Source organism: Bos taurus, chromosome 26, assembly GCF_002263795.3.
Source record: "Bos taurus isolate L1 Dominette 01449 registration number 42190680 breed Hereford chromosome 26, ARS-UCD2.0, whole genome shotgun sequence".
Classification (NCBI taxonomy): Eukaryota; Metazoa; Chordata; class Mammalia; order Artiodactyla; family Bovidae; genus Bos; species Bos taurus.
In genome coordinates this window covers 45,496,261-45,519,444 of record NC_037353.1, presented here as the reverse complement: position 1 = coordinate 45,519,444, position 23,184 = coordinate 45,496,261, and the positions used below count along the sequence as shown (strand labels likewise).

Below are 23,184 nucleotides of genomic sequence, written 5' to 3'. Positions count from 1 at the left end.
ATGAGTGTGTTCCTTGAAAAGACTTTCACTAGCTTCTCGTGCTGGGCCTTTCTAAAGTGAAAAGAAGCCTGAACAGCACAGGGGAAGTTGGCATCCTCTGGGTGACAGCGGGCCAGAGACGCCAGCAACTCTACATCCAAGGCCGGTCAGCAACGTGGCATCTGAAGACTCGTCTTTGAGTGTCTGTAACTAAATGATGGGTGTTTGGTGGTTTAGTCACTAAGTCGCGTCCGACTCTTGTGACCCCATGGACTGTAGCCTACCAGGCTCCTCTGTCCATGGGATTTTTCAGGCAAGAATACTGGAGTGGGTTGCCATTTACTTCTCCAAGGGATCTTCCCGACCCAGGAACCAAACACAGGTCTCCTGCATTGCAGGCAGATTCTTTACCGGCTGAGCCATGATGCTGTGGTTAAATCTTTAACACAGCACGCAGACACATGCACACACACACACACACACACACGGGCACGCACACACACGCGCACTCACACATGCACGCACACACACCACCACACCTGTACGGTGAGGGGACTGTAGTCAGCAAGTTCACAGGAAGTGAAAGCCGTGCTGTGCAGCAATGAGACCGCCCTCCTCTCCCTAGCCCAGTCTCCAGGGGACTCTGATGGCTTCTGAAGTCAGTGTCTCGTCCAAGTGCACGAAGATGGTGATCATGCCTCACCTTCTGGTTTATTGCAGGGAACTCGTAAGCCAAGCCCCCCTCAGAAGCCGCTGCCTGCAGACCCTTTGAGCAAGACGGCTCGCCTGGCCGGCGCCCCAGCCAGGTCCCCGGGACGGCAGGAGTCTGCGCTCCGCCTGGCGCCCATCAGGTTGGTGATGCACCCGCTTCTCTCTCTTCCTCCCGGAAACCATGTGGGCCAGCTGTACGGGTCACGCTTCTCAAGCCACTGGAGGACAGGGGAGTGTGGTGCCGGCGTGTGTCCCGCACTCCCCATCCCTGGGAGCAGCGTAAGACAGATGCAAGGGCGGATCTTGACAGGAAGCAGCTGGGAGCTATAGAACTGGTCGCTCTTAGCAGTGATTCCAGCCTACCCGTGAGATCAGCTCAAGATCGAGTAGAACAGATCCTTCAGAGCAGTGGCTGATGCTCTGGGCCAGGCCACAGCCAGCCGCCAAGCAGTTGTGGTATTGGAACAGCGGGACGCCTGCCTCCAAAAATATGACTGGGACTGTGATGGCCTCTCCTCAGTCCCTGGGATCCCAAGAAACGAGGTGAGGTTGGAGGGCCAGGGATGAAAGGAGAGGAGTGGAAGAAGTTAGGCTGAAGAAACTGCTGGGCAAGGGTAACCGGGAGCTTCCCACTCAACCGGCAAAAGGAATCGCCTTTGCAGACTGAGCGGCCGCTGGGGGTCATCCACTCTGCCGTCCCCCCAGGGACTAGGCCCAATCCTGACCTGGGCAGGGAGGTTTAACTCAGTGGTGTGCTGGAGCCAGCTCCCGTTGGTTTGCAAGAACTATTAAATTTCCAGGAATTTAGCCAGCTAGGTGTTAAGCCTGGGCCTTCTTTAAAATTACATAAACTGGAAATGATGCCAGTTATATTAAAAACAAAAGTAATAAATGTTCAGAGCCCCAAACTTCCATTTTTTTTTTACATTTTACTGCCACCCACTCTCTTGAGGTCACCTACATCGGTCGTTTCTGTGTGATGGGAACACCACGCCCTGGCCACAACACAGCTCTTCCGTGCTCAGCCAGGTCCTATTGGGAGCATGAGTTATTTATACCATGGAAATTGACAAGCACCACAGATCCAGGGCCTCTGACTTCCCCTGCCATGGCGGGTAGTTAAACATTTACCAGCTCACAGACGGGTTAAACCCTCAGCCAAAACACGTGCCCCCTTGGCAGACAGCTCGCTTTGTGAGCAAGGTAGGGGTGCTGGCCGGGCCCTGGGTTCAATAATTCAGCATCTCCGAGGGGAAGGCGTGCGTTCGTGAGTTCATTCCAGCTCTCAGGGAAAAATGTTTGGCCCATGAAAGATCTCTGTAATAAATCTCAGAGATACAGCTTGTCAGGGGGTCGGGACAGTAGTTTGATTCCTGGCTCTACACATATAGAAACATGGCAGAGCATCCTAATTATTTCACTGCGGTTTGTACACTGATCTTAAAGTTACTTTTCTAGTGTTCAAAGGAAAAATAAAAACATGGGCAGGAAGGTGGGGAAGGCCCTCTTTCATCTTACTGAAGTTTAGTTGATTTTCAGTGCTGTGTTCGTTTCTACCATACCACAAAGTGATTCAGTTATACCTGTACATTCTTTCTCCTACTCTTTCCATTAGTGTTTATCACAGGATGGTGAATACAGTTCCCTGTGCTGTACGGGAGGACCTCGCCCCTTATCCAGTCTACACATGGTAGTTGGCTTCTGCTGATCCCAGATTCCCAATCTGTCCCTTCCCCACTTCCCTCCCCTTTGGAAGCCACAAGTTCTGTAGATCATTTGTGTCATATCTTAGATGCCACACGGAAGGGATAGATGTCATATGATATTTGCCTTTCTCTGACTTCCTTCACTTAATGTGATAGTCTCTGGGTCCATCCGTGTGGCTGCAAGAATATTTCATTCTTTTTTTATAGCTGAGAAATATTCCATTATATATAAATTATGCATACCACATAGAAAGGCCTTTTTTTTTTTTTTTGCTCTTCTCCTGAGGCAGTGATTTTTTAAAAAAAAATTTATTAGAGTATCAGTTCAGTTCAGTCGCTCAGTCGTGTCCCACTCTTTGCGACCCCATGAACTGCAGCATGCCAGGCCTCCCTGTCCATCACCAACTCCCAGAGTTTACCCAAACTCATGTCCATTGAGTCAGTGACACCATCCAACCATCCTCTGTCATCCCCTTCTCCTCCTGCCCTCAATCTTTCCCAGCATCAGGGTCTTTTCAAGTGAGTCAGTTCTTCACATCAGGTGGCCAAAGTATTGGAGTTTCAGCTTCAACATCAGTCCTTCCAATGAATACCCAGGACTGGTCTCCTTTCGGATAGACTGGTTGGATCTCCTTGCAGTCCGAGGGACTCTCAAGAGTCTTCTCCAACACCACAGTTCAAAAGCATCAATTCTTCAGCTCTCAGCCTTCTTTATAGTCCAACTCTCACATCCATACATGACTACTGGAAAAACCATAGCCTTGACTAGACAGATCTTTGTTGGCAAAGTAATGTCTCTGCTTTTGAATATGCTATCTAGGTTGGTCATAACTTTCCTTCCAAGGAGTAAGCGTCTTTTAATTTCATGGCTGCAATCACCATCTGCAGTGATTTTAGAGCCCAGAAAAATAAAGTCAGCCACTGTTTCCACTTTTTCCCCATCTATCTGCCATGAAGTGATGGGACCAGATGCCATGATCTTAGTTTTCTGAATGTTGAGCTGTAAGCCAACTTTTTCACTCTCCTCTTTCACTTTCATCAAGAGGCTCTTTAGTTCTTCTTCACTTTCTGCCATAAGGGTGGTGTCATCTGCATATCTGAGGTGATTGATATTTCTCCCGGCAATCTTGATCTCAGCTTGTGCTTCCTCCAGCCCAGCGTTTCTCATGATGTACTCTGCATAGAAGTTAAATAAGCAGGGTGACCATATACAGCCTTGACGTACTCCTTTCCCTATTTGGAACTAGTCTGTTGTTCCATGTCCAGTTCTAACTGTTGCTTCCTGGCCTGCGTACAGGTTTCTCTTATTAGAGTATACTTGATGTACAGTGTGGTGTTAGCTTCAGGTACACAGCATGGTGACTCAGTTATACATATATATATTCATTCTCTTTTGGATTCTTTTCCCATATAGGTCATTACAGAATATTCAGGCAGGCTCCCTGTGCATATACAGTAGGTCCTTGCTACAGCAGGTTGTCTGTTTTATATATAGTGATATGTTAATACCAATCCTAATTAATCCCCACACACACACATCCCTTGAGTAAACCCTAAGTTCATTTTCAAAATCTGTGAGTCTGCTTCTGTTTTGTAAATAAGTTCATTTATATCATTTTTTAAATTAGATTCCACATATGAATGATATTTGTCTTTCTGTCTTTATGTTTGAGCACTATCCCATTGTATATATGTACCACATCTTTATCTGTTCCTATGTCGATGGACATTTAGGTTGCTTCTTGGCTATTGTAAATAGCGCTGCAATGAACACTGGGGTGCGTGTTATCTTTCTGAATTAATGTTATCTCCAGATGTGGGATTTCTGGGTCACATGGTAATCCTACCTTCAGTTTTCTGAGGGCCCGTCATACTGGGTTCTACAGGGGCTGCCCTAGTTTACATTCCCACTCACAGTGTAGGAGCATTCCCTTTTCTCCACACCTTCTCCAGCCTTTATTGTTTACAGACTTACTGATTTTTAATTGGAGAATAATTGCTTTACAATGCTGTGTTGGTTTCTGCCATACCTCAGCATGAATCAGCCCTGATGGGTATACATATGTCCCATTCCTCTTAAACCTCTCTCTCACCTCCCTCCCCACCTTCTAGATGGTTTAGACTTTTTGATGATAGCCATTCTGACAGGTGTGAGGTGGGGTACCTCATGGTCCTTTTGATTTGCATTTCTCTCATGATTAGTGATGTTGAGCATCTTTCATAGGCTTTTTAGCCATCTGTGTGCCTTCTGTGAGCTTCCCTGGTGGCTCAGAAGGTAAAGCATCTGCCTGCAATGCAGGAGACCCAGGTTCAATCCCTAGGTCGGGAAGATCCACTGGAGAAGGAAATGGCAACCCACTCAGTCCTCTTGCCTGGAAAATCCCATGGACGGAGGAGCCTGGTGGGCTACAGTCCATGGGGTCGCAAAGAGTCAGACACAACTGAGCAACTTCTTTGGAGAAATACGTATTTAGATCCTCTGGGGAAGGCCCTCTCTTAAATGATCTCAGGCAGCTGCCTGTCTTACCTCTGCCAGTTGATGATACCAGGGGGAGCTGGTTCTGTCTCCACCTAGGAGAACACTCTGTCTGTTCATCTCTGAGGGATCCCACGTGCCCAGCTTCACTGCCCATCCTCTGCAGCCGCCTCAGTACCATCACTCCTGGGCACGCTATGGCTGGTGGAAGACAGGATACACGGACAGTGCAGATAGACCCTGGGTTATGCAGTCAGTACCTGCAACATGTCAGGTATCTCAGTCATTCTCTATGTTGACTTACTGAAATACTGCTACTCTGGACATGGTGGGTTAAATGAAATATGACTAAAATTATTTAGTCTTTTTTTTTTTTTCATCCAACTGCTAGAAAATTTAAAGTTGCATGTGAGATTCACCCTTGTGGCTTGCACCGTTCTGCTTCATGGCATTCTTCTCGAATCACTTTGTGGATGGACAGGAGGGGCAGCTTTGAAAAGGGTCATAAATGGCTGAAGATGCTGTGGCCCTCAGCAAGGTCCTTTCTGAATCTGCCACCCCTGCTGCTGGAAAGAGCTGTTGGTCTCCAGCACCTGGGGTGGGGTGGGGGGGCAGAGGTGAGATCTGACCCTGGAAGCCCATCACAGCACAGGAAACGGTATCTCCAACCTGGGCATCTAGGGTTGGCAGAAATCGCTGATAGGGCCTCTGACCACAGTCGTTTTCTCCTCTCTCTTCCTGCAGACCTGCTCCGAAACAGCCCCATCCCGTGCCCAGACCCGCCCCCATTGCCTATGCTAAGTGAGAAGCAAGCCGACACCTTTGTTCAACAGTGAAGACACAAGTTTGCACTATCTCTCAACTCCAGTTGGAGTTTTTTTTTTTGTACCAACTTTTAGAATTTTTTAATTTTTCAAACACCATGATTTGAAAGAACTTTGAGCTACTGCCGTCGGTGCTGTGCTGTGCTATGGTGCTCTGTATACTTACTTGCTCAGGTACTTGTAAATTATTAATTTATGCAGAATGCCTTTTACAGTGCAGTGCGCTGTAGTGGGCTTTTTTTTAAAAAAGAAAAAAAAACCCATCACTGAGTTTTCCATGGAAGGAAGGCTTGTTGTGCTTTTAATAGTTTAGTGAACTTGAAATATCGTGTTCTTTGGGATTCTGGACAGGATGTTATTTCTGATGGAGGCTTCATGAAGAGGGCAGTTGCCCAGCTTACCCATGGCGGTGGTTCTGGTACCAGACACCAAACAAGAGACCCCAGGTAGAAGGCCTGCTCTGAGGCCAGAGCCTGGCTTCAGGTCCAGGCTGGGCTGGGCCTCCAGGGATATTCTGGACAGTCACAGCTGACGGGCTGGCCCACCAGGGTTATCCCTGGAAGCTCCAGGATCGCAGGGAAGGACCTGGCTTCTGGCCAGGGGGCTCGGGAGAGAGCCTGGATCCTGGAGAGGAATTTTAAGGTGTGGCCACTGTAGGAGACAAGACTTGGAACACGAGGCCAGGCAGACACTTGACCTTGAGCTCACCAGCTATGAGCACGTTTGGAGAGCCGGCCGAGAAGTTTGCTTTATAGAAACACCAAGAACTTCTTTTCCTGGCTGCCCTTTGCAGAGTGCTGGCATCAGCGCCTTATTTAGATTGGGAAAGGTGGTGTTTCTACAAGACAGCTACTGCCCGAGCCCTGCAAACCTCCATCTGCCTGTGCTGTTTGGAGCTGAACAAATTACCACCTTGTGTTCTTGACTGTAACACAATGATACTGTGTTCCGACAGACAGATGAGGCTTTCCACAGGAGCATAACTATTTTCAGATGTGAACCCGTAACCAGATCTAGTGAATCAATTCTGAAGATAAAAATCTCCTTTTATTGCAAGGTTCAGCTTATTAAAAATTAGGCAGAATCCCTGTGCTTGCAAAAACTGCAGCCAAATGGAAAGCTGTGTTCACTGGGACAGGTCTGCTGTCTTTGTTAGGATAAGTTGGACAAACAACCCTAAGTTACTAGTAAGTTCTCTTTGGGGCATCTTGTTTTCCCACCTTGGCTGAAGGAATCTTTCAGAGATGTTTTTAGCGTAAAACCTGGATCTGTTTCTTGAGGTTTTACAACTTACCTGTTGAGCATCAAAGTCCTCACATTCACACTCAATATTCATGAAATGCAGTCTTGAGCAGCCGACTTATCAACCTTTCACTCTTCGGATGTCAGACTGGGGAGCCATTTTCACAAGGAGATCTCGAAGATGCCTGTACCTAAGGGCACGAAAATTACAAAATTACTCAGACAAGGTCACACGCCATTATGCCTGTCTTCTAGTGGGGTCCTATGCGGCTAGTTTTCACATTAGAAGGCAATTGACAACCGTTCCATAATCCACTCTGTTTTATGATAGAGCTTCATCTGGGGTCATTTCCATGGTTTTTCCATGCCTTGAAGCAGAAAGACAAAACGTACCAAGAATCTTGGTTTGCCTTCAGGAAAACAAGAGTGCATTTAGCTCTCCCTGAGTTCCCACCGTATCTAGGCAACATAGCATTCAGGATCATGGATAAACTCAATAAATCCATGTCACACACACACAAAGGGAACGCGACTCTAATACATTCCAACTCTTATAGCATGCAATTTGTTCATTATGCAATTATTAGTTTCTTAAAACTATAAAGCCATGTTAGAAAATATTACTGCTGATGAGTATTTACAGAATTACTGTAACTAGCATTATATCTGGTAATTGTATTAAGGCCAAAAACATATTCTATGGGAAAGTTTACAGCATTTTTATGGTGCATTAGGTGGGTATTATTTTTATAGACACCCAAATCCTTGGATCTGGCACTGCAGCCCCTTCTGCTGGGGCAGGGAAGAGGGTGTGAACTTTTCTCGTCTGTCCTTAACTAGAATTCCTGTGCTTCTATTTCAGAGAACCAGGAATAGTTTGGTATTAAAAGAGGTTAACGCTGTGATCCTACATGTCATCATCACTGGCCACTCGGCCACGGCTGATGACACATTTTTCTCTCTACATACTAAGTGCTTTTATAGAGCCATGCAGTTCATTTCTGGAAAAGAACATATTTAAACCTGACACCCCCGTACAGTACACAGGGAATGTTATTCAAGGAACAGTACTTCCATATGCAGTATTTAGCAAATGAAGCATATTCAGCAATAACTTTCATTTTAATATAACTTAGGAACCAAGAGCCAGTTTGCTTGGGGGAGGGGAAGAGGTATTTCTCCCCCTTTTTATATCCTCCTAGATGATAGAAATGAAAATGAATACTTATATTTCAATGACCATCTATTTTTAATATTTTTTTAAGATTGTATGGGCATGAATACTAGAGTTAATGTGGGTTTAGATGGCCTTGGCTGAGAGTCCGCACGCCTCGACGCAGAGTCGGCCCCTAGGGGTCGTCACTCTCCTTCCGTCTTACTAGAGGTGCAGGTTATATGACCCCACTTGACTGGGAACTACATGGCTAACCTTCCAGGCGTTCTACTGAAAAGGTGATTTCCTGAAATTTTGTGTAACAGTGTGCTTTTCCTGACACATGGACTCAGATGTGTAGCAACCGAGAGAAACGGTGCATAACATTTTCCATTGTCAAACTGTGCATCCAGAGACTGCCCTTCCCCGTGTGAACTTTCCAGCTTCCACATGTGGGGTGACATCACAGAGACCACAAGAGCGACAAATTAAACTACACGAGGATAAGTACTCCCAACTAGTCTCAGAGGGGACTCTTTTTATGCCTTCTTAACTTTATTAGGAATTCTCAGGCTGAAACCAGAGGCCATTGTTCCCTGGCAAATCCGTACAACATATCCATATCTCCTCCGAAAGAAAAACAGCTCAGACCCTGCTCTGTGGCAGACTCTTCCTACGAGACTGTGATCTCCCGTGGTGCTAAACAGAGGCCTGGTACTGGGCCAACTCGAATGCTCGAGCGTCTTCCTGCCATCTCTCAACTGCTGTTTACAAGCATTCTGAGCCACTGAGACCCCAGTGACCGGGAGGGCGCCATACCTGGGCGACAGCCTGATCCCCCTACCAGGCTCTCGGTGTGAGGCTTATTTCTTTTAAGACTCTTGCCCTGGAGGGCTCCCCAGGGTGTTTGGGAAGCAGGAAGCCCCAGGGAGGGCAGACTCAGCCTGGAGACCCTTCTTCATTGTTAGGACCCCAAGCAAACACAAGTCACCCAGGTAAACGTCACACCCAGAAGTCTCTCCAGGGCCAGTGCTGGCCCCCAAGGGGGATTCAGGCTGTGGGTCCGCCCCACATGATGGCTGGTTGGCGGGAGCCTGAGGCGTGCCACCTCATCTCCCCAGGACTCGAGAGAGAGGGCGGTGAACACATCTGGACACAGGTGGCCTCAGCTAGCATCTCTCCCTATCATCAGACCCAAGTTCCTTCCCCAGCCCTAATCCAGTCTCTGACACATCTCTGCAGTTTGGTGGCTGCCCCGCAAGTCCACCCAAAACCCAGCCTTCTCCAGGGCCACAGCTGGAAGCAACCCTGCCCACTCCCTGCTCCCCACACCCGCCACCCCAGCAGGGAATACAGAAGCATCTACCCTCTGGCCAGGCACCTCCCACCTAAAGACTTACTCTAATTACAAGGGAGAGTTGGCCATAGGAACTCAGTTCGCCTGTGATGACCGAACATCTCTCGACTCACTCTCCACCTCTTTCTTTTAAACCTGTTTGAAAACTCTGATGGTCATATGCGTAACAACAAGCTAAAGAAAAGGCTGAGAACCGTTTCTGTGCAGCGATGCTTCCAGAAGCCACTGACCTGCACGGGTATGGACTGTCTCTCTGCGTTTCATGAAGCAAACCCCCTCTTTTCTTTGAGGACACCAGTGGCAGAGCCCAGCCAGTAAGAGCCTGACCCATGAGGCACCAGGAGGAGAAACCCCGCGTATAAAACTGTCGTAACAGCCAGCAGTCGCTCGTGATAGCCGGAAGATTTAATACACAAAGGAATTTTCAGTACTCTGTAACCAACCCTGATTTTTCCACATCCTCTTCAGAAGTCATTACCTGTGATACTCCTTCCATGAGATTTTTTTAGTCCTCAATTTAGCACATTTTAAATCCAGACAAAAGGAAAAAATCTCATGTGATCATTTTAGTTTTGCGAAGAAGTGGACTGATACCTATGTTTATGGCCTATAAGCAAATACTTAAGTGGGAAAGACAGTGATAGAGAAAAAAAAAAAAATACATCGAACTAGAAAGAGAAAATCCCTTCAGAGTCCATGGAGAGTGAGCAACATCAGAGTTCACTGCTCTTATGTACCCTCTGTCAGGGCAAGTGGGGAGGTTTGAAGGAAAGTGCACTGTTTGAACATGTATGGCACAGAACTCTCTAAAACCTGGCTACAGGCCATTCAGCACAGTACAAAGTCACAGCTACTAAACCAGTACCTTCATTTTTATAGTGCTTTGTCCATGTATCACGCTTTGGTTTGCTAATTTTTTTTTTCACTTACCTTTTTATGTTACAGTCTATTACCTTTGTACACGTTTCTCATATCGGGGGGTCTACAGGTAACACAACTTGCTATTTCCATAGAAAAAAGTCATTGTTACGAATATTATATCCAATAAATGGTATACAGGTCAATATAAAGAGGTGTCCCATTCATTACTGAGATTTTTACCAAAGTAGGGGCGGGGGAGCTCTCAAGTTGGAGAAGGTATCTGTATTCTCATCCATGTATAGATGCACGAGATGCGTAAGAATCTAACAGGGGCATCCCTGGTGGCTCAGCAGTAAAGAATCTGCCTGTCAGCGCAGGAGACCCTGGGTTCAATCCCAGGGTCGGGAAGACCCCTTGGAGAATGGTATGGCAACCTGCTCCAGTATTCTTGCCTAGGAAATCCCACAGACAGAGGAGCCTGGTGGATTACAGTCCGTGGTGTCGAAAATGAGTCAGACACGACTTAGCAACTAAACAGCAAGAACCTTAAGAAGGGTGGTGAGCTGGAGGGTCAGGAGATGAGTGCTGCAATCCACATGAGACCATCAGGGGGTGGGATGAGGAGGGAAGATGTCTGTATGCCTTTTCACACATACACTAGGGGTGTGCTGTGCTGTGCGCAGTCGCTCAGGTGTGTCTGACTCTTTTCAACCCCATGGACTATAGCCCACCAGGCTCCCCTGTCCACGGGGATTCTCCAGGCCAGAATACTGGAGTGGGATGCCATGCCCTATCTCTAGGGGATCTTCCCAACCGAAGGATCGAACCCAGGCCTCCTGCATTGCAGGCAGATTCTTTACCATCTGAACAACCAGGGAAGCCCGAGAATACTGAAGTAGGTAGCCTATCCTTTCTCCAGGCTAGTTCAGTTACCAGCGGAGCTACCGGGGAAGCCCATACTAGAGGTGGGGGAGACCTAATAGCTTTTCTAAACAATGTGATATACAACTTATCAAAATAAAGTTTTAAAGCTCATCTCATTTATAGAAGAGATAAATTCAGAAAGAAAGAAAGCAGGACTAGAAATATTTACACAGAAGAGTAAAAATCTAAGTGCAAATGGAAATCTATTACAATTTTTTTAATAGCCTCTGATTTCATAAAGAACTTCATTAAGAAATCAAATTTACAGGATGATAACAAGGGTCCTTATTTTTCCCAGCTTCCACCCATGAGAAAGCAAGTAACAAAGTATGTACATAGAAGGCCTCAGACATAGCTAATAATGTAGATCAATTGATATATGTATGTGTGTGTATATATATATATATATATATATGTATGTCAAATAGGATACTTCAAACACACAGAATGTGCATGCACCTTTCAAAATGCCTCTGGAAAAATTATATAATTTTGTACATTAATGCATGAAGTAAAACTCAGATCTAAAAGGTTCAAATTCTGACGATTATAATGCACCAAAGGTAGAAAAACTATGTCCTAGAAATGCACTGATTCTTCAGTCAAAGGTGAACAGCAGATTATGTAGCAAACAGCGAATGAGACCAACCGTGACAGCACAGTCTACAGCCGTGTTTCTCAGACTCCCTGAATTCCAGGCGCCCGCCTGCGATGCTTTTGATGATCCACTGCTCATGGCCTTTCCTGGGGTGTTCAGTCCAGAGGGAATTCCAGTTCAGAAATGAAAAGTATAAATTAATTGGGGAAAATGAAACTAATAACAGCATGGGTTGCTTCCTTGGGAAAAATTAAAAACACAAGATAAGCCTCCATCTAGTCTCACTCAGGAGAAAGATTAAAAAGTGAACACACAGCACATGAGCACATAGAACCCAAGCCCACTGAGCCCGATGAGATCATCTCAGGGATATAAGGATGGCTCAGTATTTTAAAATCTAGTAATCCAAGTCAGCAAATCGATAGCATGTTGGGAAATATGATTGGCAGAGATGCTAAAAAAAAATTTGATAAATTCAATGCCCATTCCTGAATTTTAAAGTCTGAATTTAAAGGAAAGGCAAGACAAGGAGAGAAGGAAAGGAAGGAAGAAAGTGTGAGTCAAGTAAGACTGGAAACCACAGGACTTGAGAGGTGCTTCAGTGGAAAATGTGATTCACAGATCTATGCTAGGACCTTCCAGGCAGTCATTTTGGGCTAGGTTACACTTCAGTGACAAGCCACTCTTCAATTTCAGTGACTCGCAACACAAAAGGACTATTTCTCACTCACATCATGTCCGTTCTGGGTGAGCTTAGGCTCTGGTATCGGGACCCTGGCCTGTGGAGCAGCCTCTGTCAAAGTCATGGCTGGTCTTGTGACAGAGGGAAAAGGGACCGGAGGTTCTTAAAGCTCCCACTCAGACAGGCAGCATCTATTTCCATGCACATTTCATTGACCAGAGTCAGCCCCATTATGTGGCCAAGCTTGAGGCCCAGAAGAAGGGGCATGCCCTCTTTCCAGAGCTCATTAATATCATCTACAACAGATGGAGAAATGAAGTTGAGGTGAATGTCAACATTGATTACGACAGGGGAAAGGAGCCTTGGAGACCGGTGATAATGCTCTGATTTCTAGAGGGATTTTTTAAATCTAGCGAATCTAGAGGAGTAAGCATTTGTACAAAAGGTAGAACGTAGTGAAACAGCTAAGAAGAGGACTGCATGAGCCCCACGGTTCATGGGATTCTTCAGGCAAGAATACCGGAGTGGGCTGCCATGCCCTCCTCCAGGGGATCTTCCCAACCCAGGGATCAAACCCACATCTCCTACACTGCGGGCAGATTCTGCACCACTGAGCCACCAGGGAAGCCCATTCTATAAATAGTATGGAATGAAGTGGAAAATTGCCAACATCAATAAAATTGATTGTGTGCTTTTGCCCCATGGCCTTCCCCTAAAGTTTCGGCACTTTTATTACCTGTAAGTTGGTCTTTCCCTGCAGAGAAGATTGCTGTCCTGGGCAGACCTCTGTAGCCTGTCTTCTCTCGGGGCCGAGTTAACTAGCTCGTCTCTCTGAAGACACAAAATGCATGTGGTCAGCTAGCTCCCTTCTTTGCCGATTTTAAGTGTGTCCACTGAGTTCAAGCACCAACACTTTTGTGTCTGAGTCCCCAAGCGGCAGACCTGTCCATTCCTGTTTGTGTCGGATCTGAGCGATCAGCATCAAAACCCTTTCTGCTCTAAGGACTCAGTGAAATAAAACTCCTCATTGGCAAAGCTGCCAGCAGGCCAGGTCTTTCATCATCAGGGCCTGAGTCTATGCAAACAGAGCCTCAGACCGGACTGTTCTAAACAGACTCCTCTAACAGCAGAAGCGGAGTCTTGAAATATGTATCTCGCGCTTTGATGTGAGGCCAAGAGCTGAGCAGAAAACTCTGCTCATGGCCTCCTAGGCTTTCTGGAGGAGCGTCCCTCCAGGAGGGAGCATCACCTGGCAACACGGCTGCAAGGCCTTAGGTTGGGAGGGAAGGACAGAACTGAGAACACATGGGGGGCGGGAATCTCCCCCGGCTCCAGGGGTGGCTCGGAGGGCAGACAGCTTGCAGGGTGGGAGCGGGAAGAGGGAGACCGGTATGTTGCTATGCATCTCCATCTCTGGGACCTAAATGTTTTGTTTCGCGTGTAACTCCAAGTTCAGGAAAACATCCTCATCCTGCAGATGCCCAGTGACAACACCACCGCCACGCACATTTAGGTAAAAAGGTGTATTTCAAAGTGGGAACAGTTGTATGTTACAAAAGTCACTGTGAATCTTCAACTAAATTAGTAATTAAATGTATAGCCCTCAGAGACACAGAATTTCTTCTTTCCAGTTCAAGTCCCGCTTTGGTTTGTTTCACTGGGCTTTGAGAGGAAGTAAGAGGTTCCCTGGTCAGCGAACAGACGACTTCTTCAGCATTTGCTTTCTTTTCCTTTCTTCTAATAAGGAGAGGACATTCTAGATACACAAAAACAGGTGCATGTCATCCAAGAGTTGGGGTTTTTTAATTTTTTTTTAAATGCTACAAAATTTGCCTCAACGGGCAGCAACAACATCCCAACCTGTCTGTCGAAAACTCTGGCCATTTCGAGGACACCTTTGCCAAACTGAAAGACAAAACAAGAAAAAAAAAATTCTTTCGTGCCTCTGTTCCCTCCTGCCCTCCAGGGAAATCTTGAGATGGAGATGGAGTCACATACCTCATTTTTCACACTTGCATCTGCCCCTCTGTCAAGAAGTAACTGGACTAATTCTTCGTGGTTATTCAGCACAGCCACCTAGAAAACAGGTCAACAGTGGGGTGTGAGCAGGAAGGGGATCTCGGTGCAGGCGGGTCCAGGACATCCACCAGCAACACCCTCCAGAGGCAGAGCCGACAGGGGCCAGCGGGGCTTTGCAGGATGGGCGTGTGGACCCCACTGCACAGCGCCGGCAAACACAAGGGAAATGGAAAGGAAATCTGCTTTCCTCCATGTGAGACAACACAGCCGAGGCCAAACCCAGACAGAGAACAGCACTCCTTTGTTCCCATCCCAAAATGGCCCCAGAGACTGGAGTTGGCAATGCTTCAAGAAATAGTTGTAAAAAGACTACAAAGATACTAGACTGGGCTCCCCCCAGAAAAATGCCACGATGACATCACCATGTCTTAATTCACAGACCAGTGGGGAATCATACACCACCCAAACCTGGTGCTTTTATGCAGCTGAGCTCAAAAGAAGGGCTCTTACGGGGCAGCTGTGACCTTAATCCCACACATCAAGCCAGGCGCTACACGGAGCAAGTTGTACCATCAGAGGGGTCTTCCCGTCTTTGTCCTTCACATTCACGTCTGCGCCTGCGTCAATCAGCAGAGAGGCAACCTCCTGGTTCCCCGAGACTGCAGAGACTCTCATGAGTGGGGTCCACCTGGAACCAGCATCCACAGCGTCCACCTGCGGAGCCACAGGGTGAGTGGCTCTCAGCCCACTTTCTTGTCCTGCACATCACTTGTGGGAAGCTTATAAAGCAATGTCTACTTGCCCAAATTCCCCCGATTTAGATAGCAGTCTTTCTAGACCTAGTGATAATCAGCTGGACTGTGCTGACTTTGTTCACATTTACTCAGTGAGCATCTGTGTTTGGGCCACTTTAAAGGATGCAGACAGGCCCCAAGATGCCTCTCACCACCCATGAGCATCTTCATTTACACAGCGTTCAAAGGGAAAGAAGATGGGATAGAAAAAGGAACATAATCCCCTTCTCCTTGGCCCCATATGAGCTGCCTTATTTTCTCCTGCCTAACTTTCCTCTCCTGTTTTTATAGTTTCTGCTTCTTTTTTTAAGTATCTTTGTAAGCAACGTTAAGTCCCTTCTGGAACAAGACAGGAATATAAACACCCACCCTGATATTTACCAATAGGTATTAATTTTAAGCAGAAGAATTACAAGTAAATACAAAGCAACCAGATCTCTGACATGAAGTCCAGCCTGAAAAATTAGCCAACCTAATGCCTTGTCCAAAACAAGAGCTTGCCTGCTAACAAGATGGGCCATTTCCCAATAGCCTAACCTACACCAACATCTCGCAATTTTGTGTTTTAAAAGACATTTTAAAATAAGGGAATGCAAATGTTGTCTCCTTCAATTCCATAAAGACTTCATCAATCCATGAGGCATGATACTGAAGGAAACATACACATGTGCACACAGATGGATACCTGGATGCACACACACTCACACACACACACACCTGATTCTGTTACAGAAGAATTACTCAAAGAAATCTACAGCTTCAGTAAAACATCAGACCAGAATAACAAACAAGGACCTGCTGGAAGAGCTTTAAGACCCTGCAGGTGATTTGTATGTTTGAGATTACCCTCTGCAACACTGTTAAGATTTGCAGCTCTTCCCCCTGCAAATAACAAATAACCTTTCTGGGCAGCAAGCTCTGTTATAGTTAAATAATAATAAAATAATTGCCTGCAATTATAGGGTGCTGTATACATTTTCAGGGCACTCTCATGCACATTTTCTCTTTGGGTCCTGAAGATGAAACAGGGGTAGCTATTTTTATTCCTGGTTTACACATGTTTAAACCAAACCTCAGAAAAGTCAGATGGCCTTCCTGAGGTCACGTGGCTCATTAAATGTAGAAATGGTTCCCCATGGAAGTAAGTCACACTCAGTACAGATCATTCGATTCAAGAAGATGGGTGGTGATGGATTTGTTCCCAGGCCCATCCCTCCATTGTGCTGAGATCATCTACGTGCCACTTGCTGGCCACACAGAAATCTTCAATGGACGCATTTAAAAAAGATGGTATTCACCCCAAATGAGTGTGTCCATAACTGAAGCACAGAGAGCCTACACTTCCAAAATTCCAGTATTTAAATGTCGGTGGCAGAGACCTGCCCTTCTTTCAGCAAAGGTCAACCATCGTTTTCAACTACAGATTCTCACTGGGTCCAAAGCATGAGCAGAACTCGTCATAAACCAAACAAGAGGAACGTGCCTGTCACTACCGCCCAAGGCAGATGTGGGCCAGCCCTAACCACCAAGGCCACAGGCTGACCCTTTGGACCCTCTGTGCACGTTTCTAAAACAAAGAAAACAAGAAATGTAATAAAGGGATTTACGTTAATGACTGAGGTATTTTTCCTTCAAGGGGCCCTCTCCCCAGCACTCTATAACCAGTGAGATCCCACAGCTTAAGCCTTGCTTGCCCTCAGTCACTCTCAAGAGACAAACTGAGCAAATCTACAGGCATCTTCCAGGAGACCTAACTCTCCTACTTCCAAGTTTACTTTCCAGGTCATCAGTTTAACTTCTGAAAACCCTGTGCCATCTGGCACTCACCATTAGGACAGCATTTTGTCCATCTTTCCTTATTTCCATGCCCTACAATCTTTATTTAACTTCTTTGAAGTCTTGAACTGAAGTTTTGAAAGTTATCAGCAGTTACCGTAATTGAGCTAATTCCATTTGCCCAACTTCAAAGTATCTACAGATGTCCAAACAACTCTAATTCTATTTGCCAATGTAGACTTGTACTTCCTGATGACTTGAAACCAGGAGCAACACCTGCTTCGAAGCAAAGACACAAGAGCTGGAATGCTCTCTTTTTGATATAGTTTGCTCTTTGGAAATTTTCTGTAATGATTCATCTTAAAGCAAAGAATAAAAAATGATCTAATTCTAAAAGCAGTAAGCTGCACTGTGACCGTAAGAGTTCTGAACGTCTCGGTGTGTCCAGCACCTGTGACAGTATCTGGTGTGTGGTCAAGACACAACCAAGCTTTGCTGGCAGATGGAAAGAAGAGATAAATGAGGAAAGGAACAAAAGAATAAACAAAGTAGAAGCAACATCAGGTCCAGCTTTGGGTTCATTCAGCAGTTTCCTTTTCCCCCACACAAGTTGAACCTCCATGACAACCTTGAAGCCTCACTATCGTTGAGATCCTATAAAGATCTTTTTGGTCCCAAGGCTTCAGGAACCTTCTTGCTCATAAGTCAGAGAACTTCCTCCAGTGTTGCTTGGTTCAGCTAATCAAAGGCATCCACAGGAGGCCCTGCTTCCCCTGAACCTGTGGAACAGCATCTAGGTTCCTCCCTCCACGTGTGCAGTTGATGAGGCGGGCCCCACACCTCACAGCCGTCCCCTATCATCCACTCAATCACGTTGCAGTGGCCTCCGTCTGCAGCCCAGTGCAGAGCCGTACAGCCTCCCAGGTCTCTGGTGTCCCAGGAAGCACCATGTCTTCGGAGATATTTCACAACATCCAGGTGTCCTGCATAGCATGCAAGCATCAGACTGCAACACACGGCAGAAGAAACATTTGGCTGTTAAGTGCAGTTACCACACTCAGGTCCATATGTATCCTCCCTGGTTTAAACCTAAGAGAGAAATCCTAATTTGGGTGGAAAAGTCAAGAAAAGTATTCACATAACATGTATGTGTCTATCAACTAATAAATCGACTGTGGTACATCCATTCAATAGAATGCAGCCGTAAAAAGGAAATGAAGTACTGAAACAGGCTACAAGGTAGGTGCCCCCTAAAACATTATGCAAAATAAAGGCAACCAGACACAAAAGGCCATGTGGTGTATTAGTTCACTCATATTAAATGTCCAGAATAGACAAGTCCATAGAGACAGATTAGTGGTTTCCAGGGCTGGAGGGAGAGGAAATGGAGTGTGACTGTAATGAATTCAGAGCTTCCTTCTGGACTGATGGAAATCCTCTAGAGTTATAGAATAATGGTGGTTGCACAACTCTGTTAATATATTTTTAAAGGCTGAGTTGTACATTTTAGCAAAATTAATTTTATGGCGTGTGAATTAAACCTCCAAACAATGAATAATCACTGCAAATGAGTAAAATGTCAGATATGAAATATACCTACCAGTCCATGGTGATGGTCAACAGAGGCAAAGGAAAGAAAAAAATCTCCCTGGGCTCTATTAGAGATAACCATTAAATGAAATCCTTCCTCTAAATATTGACACTTAAAAGAAAAATAAACATTTTATTGTGCTTAAAATAAACATTTGTGTTGTGTTTATAGAATAAAATGAGTCCATCCTCAGTTGGTGAGGGAAAGCTCTTGTTAAAAGAAGACCACCAGCAAAATAAATATGGGAGGAATCATGGAATTAGAAAATCACTTTTCGGCAAGTCCCAATTAAACAGTGATTTAGGCAAGGATCACGGTGGATGCTAAAATTTTTGTATGAAAGGTTAATGGAGAATAGGATATTCACATGTACTGAATTCCTAGAACATAGATTACTTTCTAATTGTGATAGGAAACTATTACCTTTACAAAAGAAGGATTTAGCTGTTATACCCTAACCAAAGGATCGGAACTAGAATATCCAACCTGCATCACAACCCTGAAAACGGAAGTCACAACACCGGCCCTGAGGTGCTCTTGCTAAAGATGTTAACCTGAATCAAATCAATCTGTTAAACCTAATTTTAACTTTATTAGGAATAACAAACAAGTTAAATGCCTCCTTCACACCTAGGAGACAGTTGAGCAGATCACAAGCATAGGGCATCCTCTAAGATAGTTGATCCCATCTCCTCAAAAAGTCATTGCTAAAAAAAAAAAAAATTTAAGTACAAAAAGAGAGGATTAGTTCACACGCGCACACACAGGGTTCACCTTTAGTCTACTTATGAGAAGTATTATATTAAGAAATTTCCTAATCAAGACAACTTTACCCTCCTACATGAGCCCCTTAGTTGGGATGGAAAAGACACATAAATGTCTTCACATAAAGACATGCGAATTGCTTTCTTTCTACCAGATTTTAGCAATAAGGCTATCCTCTGTAGCTCCCCAACTTCTCTCTGCTCTGGAGAAGTTCAAGGTCACTATCAGTACCTAGAAAATCTGAACAAACTCATTAGAACAGACAAACCACAGAACCTGTTTGGGGGGTAAGCTTTTTAATACATTTTCCAGTTTACTGTATGGATATGGGCTATTTCAGATGTTCTGCTTATTGGGTTGATTTTAATGGTTTTAAATTTTCTCTAAAAAAAAAATGAGTACCCGTTTCAATGATTCGATCAAATCTATTTTAGACACAAGCGTACCAATTTCTTTTCATGTTTCAATTTTCTCTGTTCTGAGTCATTTCAGATTTCTAATTTTTTCTTCTGAGATTTAAGAGAAATTGGTCCATTTTATTTCTCAGCAATTTTTATTTTTTAATTAATTTATATTTTTTAATTTTTTTTGTTGTTGTTTGGTATCTCTCAGCCTTTTCTTTTCTTTTTCCTTTTTGAGGCACTATCATTTTTCCTCACATGCCAGGATGTCTGATTCTAGGTGAGTGACCACACACCATTGTGGTTCAGTTCCAAAATTACCTAAGAGTTACTTGAAACACTACTGTTTAAGTGTGTAAGTGATTGTTTCAATGTTACTAAAATCTGTTGCTGCACTATATCCAGAGGGCACAGTAGGCAGGCTTTCTGATTTTGGAAATTGATGTTCTCTTCATGGCCAACCAGGCACGATCAGGGTCTTCTAGCTACTCTTTACAAACCGATTCGCAATGCAGATACCTTTACTCTGCATCTATCACATGACTACAAGCTCCTGAGCAAAGGCTTTGCATTTTGTTCACTGTTCTACCCAAGTGCCAAGCATGGTGAAGCCTGGCATGTGATGGTCATTCAATAGCTATCGGTTGATTTGAATTAATTAACTAAGCAACCACTAGCTTGATGATTAAAGTCTTTCTAAAAAATTTTCACATCATTATAAGAACAAGTTTGTGAGTATCATGTTCTTTTCATAAACTTCTCCTGTGATGCACTCAGTCCTTCCACCTCAGGGAGGTTGTTCTCTAGTTGAATTGTCATGCTTGTTCCTCACTCTAGAGGCACCTAAGACTTTCAGTTAACAGAGTCAGGCAAAATGCAGTGAGAGCCCTTAGGGAGGTGCCAAGTGTCACAGGCACTTACAGCCAAATGCCCAGCACACAGCTGGAGATAACCATTTCAACATCCATCATTTACTGAGCGCAGAGAGTGTGCTGGGCTCTGAGCTAAGGAGGGAAGGCGCATTATAATAGATATCCCCAGAATTACCCTGTTGAATGTTAACAATAAGTAACAAATGAACAAGCCAGCTTTTGAGTCACCATCATTCCTTTGGGAACCTATCACGTCTCAGTACTGTCAAGAGAAACAAGAAAATACTGGGGTTAAGTCAAAAGCCCTCTGGGAGTAAGCCGAATAACACAAAGCATGGCGACCACTTAGGGCAGGGCCCACACCTACCTGTCCTTGCCACTTCCATTCTGCAAATTCACATCTGTGCCGTGAGAAATGAGGATTTTCACAAGCCTAAACAAAACAAATTTCAGTATTGCTGGATAAGCAGTTTTGATGAGCAAGAACCCATGATAACTCAGGAAAAATGAACAACTATTTAAGACCTATCAACACACTCTCCTCCATCTTCAGAGGCAGCTGGCTTTAAAGACCAGGTATTATTAAACTGGGAAACCACCTCTCCACACCAAAAAAAAAGTTTTTGCCCTTTATGTGAATTATTCATTGAAAACAAAAAACTTCACCATATGAAACAAACCAGACTATCAAACTATCAAACTAACTCATTGTCACTTTAACGGCCATTTGAAATGTTTTCAAATGGTAGCATAAATGGAAATCCATGTTCTATTTCTTTCAAAATGGCATTTTAGTAGTTAAAATATAAATATGATGGGAAAATATTATTTATGCTTATCTCTGTTAAGAGTAGAGAAAATGGAGTGTGTCCACGGAAATTTTATCTGAGCAACCTATCAGACAAGTTTGTTTTCCAGAATGAATAGCCCTCCCCTTTTCTTTATGAGGAAATTAATATTCCAATAACCAGTTTCCCCAGGACATATAAAATACCTTGCAAAAATATCATTGAAATGGCTACCTCTCTTCTTTACCATGAGATTATACATTAGGTCCTCCCCTGCGTGTTGTCTGGTGTTATGATAAGAGCCACTGAGTTGGTGTTCAGCCCACATGTGGCACAGTTTCGGAAAGAGAATCCCCACAGCCTTTCCCCTCCCAAACAAGGGGCTCCACCCTTTGCTAAGGGATGAGGAGATAAGGGCCATACCTGGTGTATCCTCTCTGGGCAGCGACCATCAGGGCGGTGAAGCCAAATTTATTGGGAACATCAACCTTCACGTTGCTTGGGGAAAAACACAGAGGAGAAAGAGATTAACGCGCCTGCACCACTTCCTGTGGATTCACAGCTGACGCCTCTTGCAGAGCACAGGTGGTTAGAATGGTTCATTTTCCCGAAAATTCCATTTCCTCCCGGGCCATTAAGTTGTTGTTGTCTTAGATTGCCCTGCCTAATACGTTAAAGGATCCAAATTCACAAGGAAAGAGGAGGAAATTTCTGTAATTTCACTTGAAATAGGCCATTTTCTCCAATGCAGAACCATTATGCAATTCGATAAAATCCTCCACCAAGAGCAGGCCCCCCTCAACTATGGAGAGGACACAGTGTCTGCGCTGCAGGCTCTCAGCTCCACCCGCCACACGAGCCTGGAACAAGGGAGAGCCACAGTTCTCCCTTGATCCCGTCTCACCTACTGGGCATGAAGCTCTGCTGCTCAGAGAAAAAAGCCAAGCTCTTAAATAGCAGCTTGGAAGCTGTGGCTTTTTGCAGGAACCTTCTCTTCTCCAGCTTACAGAGCCTCAATTCAGAGATGACCTGTCTTCTAAGTGAAAGTTGCTCATTCGTGTCCAACTCTTTGTGACCCCATGGACTGTACAGTCCATGGAATTCTCCAGGCCAGAACACTGGCGTGGGTAGTGGCTCCCTTCTCCAGGGGATCTTCCCAACAGGGATCAAACCCAGGTCTCCCACATTGCAGGCAGATTCTTTACCAGCTGAGCCACAAGGGAAGCCCCATCTTCTAAGATGCTCAAAACTATCAATTCAAAAAGGGTCTGGGTAACATCACCCCCTTTTCATTTGGGAAGCAGCTGCAGATAGCCCATCTGTGGCATTCATGGTCACCATTTCCCCTCTAGGGTTTTACTAGTCATCTGAATTAGAAACAGCTGATTGAGTGATTGCTTAATTTCATCAGGAATTAGACATGGGCAGTTAGGGATGAAATTTGCCCAAATGCTATGGCATATAAGCAAGAATCAGAAGTTATTTCTGGGAAGAAAATGCGACACCCAGACTTGGCATTTCTGTCTTCAATGTTCATTAAATAATGCCATTTATGTGGGGCTTTCTATGGTCGTCCTTAAGAACCAGACTGAACTCACACCAGTCATCTGAGATCGATTTTGGAGCCAGCTTCTAAGCACTGCTGTGAATTTTAAAAGATCTAAA

The 23,184-nt window shown here is 44.9% G+C and overlaps 2 protein-coding genes and 1 long non-coding RNA gene across 7 annotated transcripts in view; 1 reads left to right on the top strand and 2 right to left on the bottom strand.

Moving 5' to 3' along the window:
- ADAM12 (ADAM metallopeptidase domain 12) overlaps positions 1-5,915 on the top strand; it is a 390,084-nt gene extending 384,169 nt beyond the window's left edge. The window contains 2 exon segments of the mRNA NM_001001156.1: positions 700-830; positions 5,617-5,915. Of these exon segments, the coding sequence (NP_001001156.1) occupies positions 700-830; positions 5,617-5,677 (192 nt within the window). The 3' untranslated portion in view covers positions 5,678-5,915.
- Positions 824-7,078, bottom strand: LOC107131896 (uncharacterized). Its single transcript, XR_001495232.3, has 3 exons — positions 6,991-7,078; positions 4,924-5,132; positions 824-3,572 (listed from the first exon to the last, which is right to left on the bottom strand). It is a non-coding gene; the product is annotated as an uncharacterized lncRNA (long non-coding RNA).
- A 6,943-nt stretch (positions 7,079-14,021) lies between these two features.
- Positions 14,022-23,184, bottom strand: part of FANK1 (fibronectin type III and ankyrin repeat domains 1) — a 110,661-nt gene continuing 101,498 nt past the window's right edge. For all 5 annotated transcript variants that reach the window (XM_024985488.2, XM_015460780.3, NM_001003904.3 and 2 more), the window contains 7 exon segments: positions 21,943-22,017; positions 21,099-21,164; positions 17,943-18,108; positions 15,103-15,246; positions 14,512-14,589; positions 14,374-14,418; positions 14,022-14,269 (listed from right to left, as the gene is read on the bottom strand). In XM_024985488.2, coding sequence (XP_024841256.1) covers positions 14,204-14,269; positions 14,374-14,418; positions 14,512-14,589; positions 15,103-15,246; positions 17,943-18,108; positions 21,099-21,164; positions 21,943-22,017 — 640 coding nt within the window. In that variant the 3' untranslated portion in view covers positions 14,022-14,203.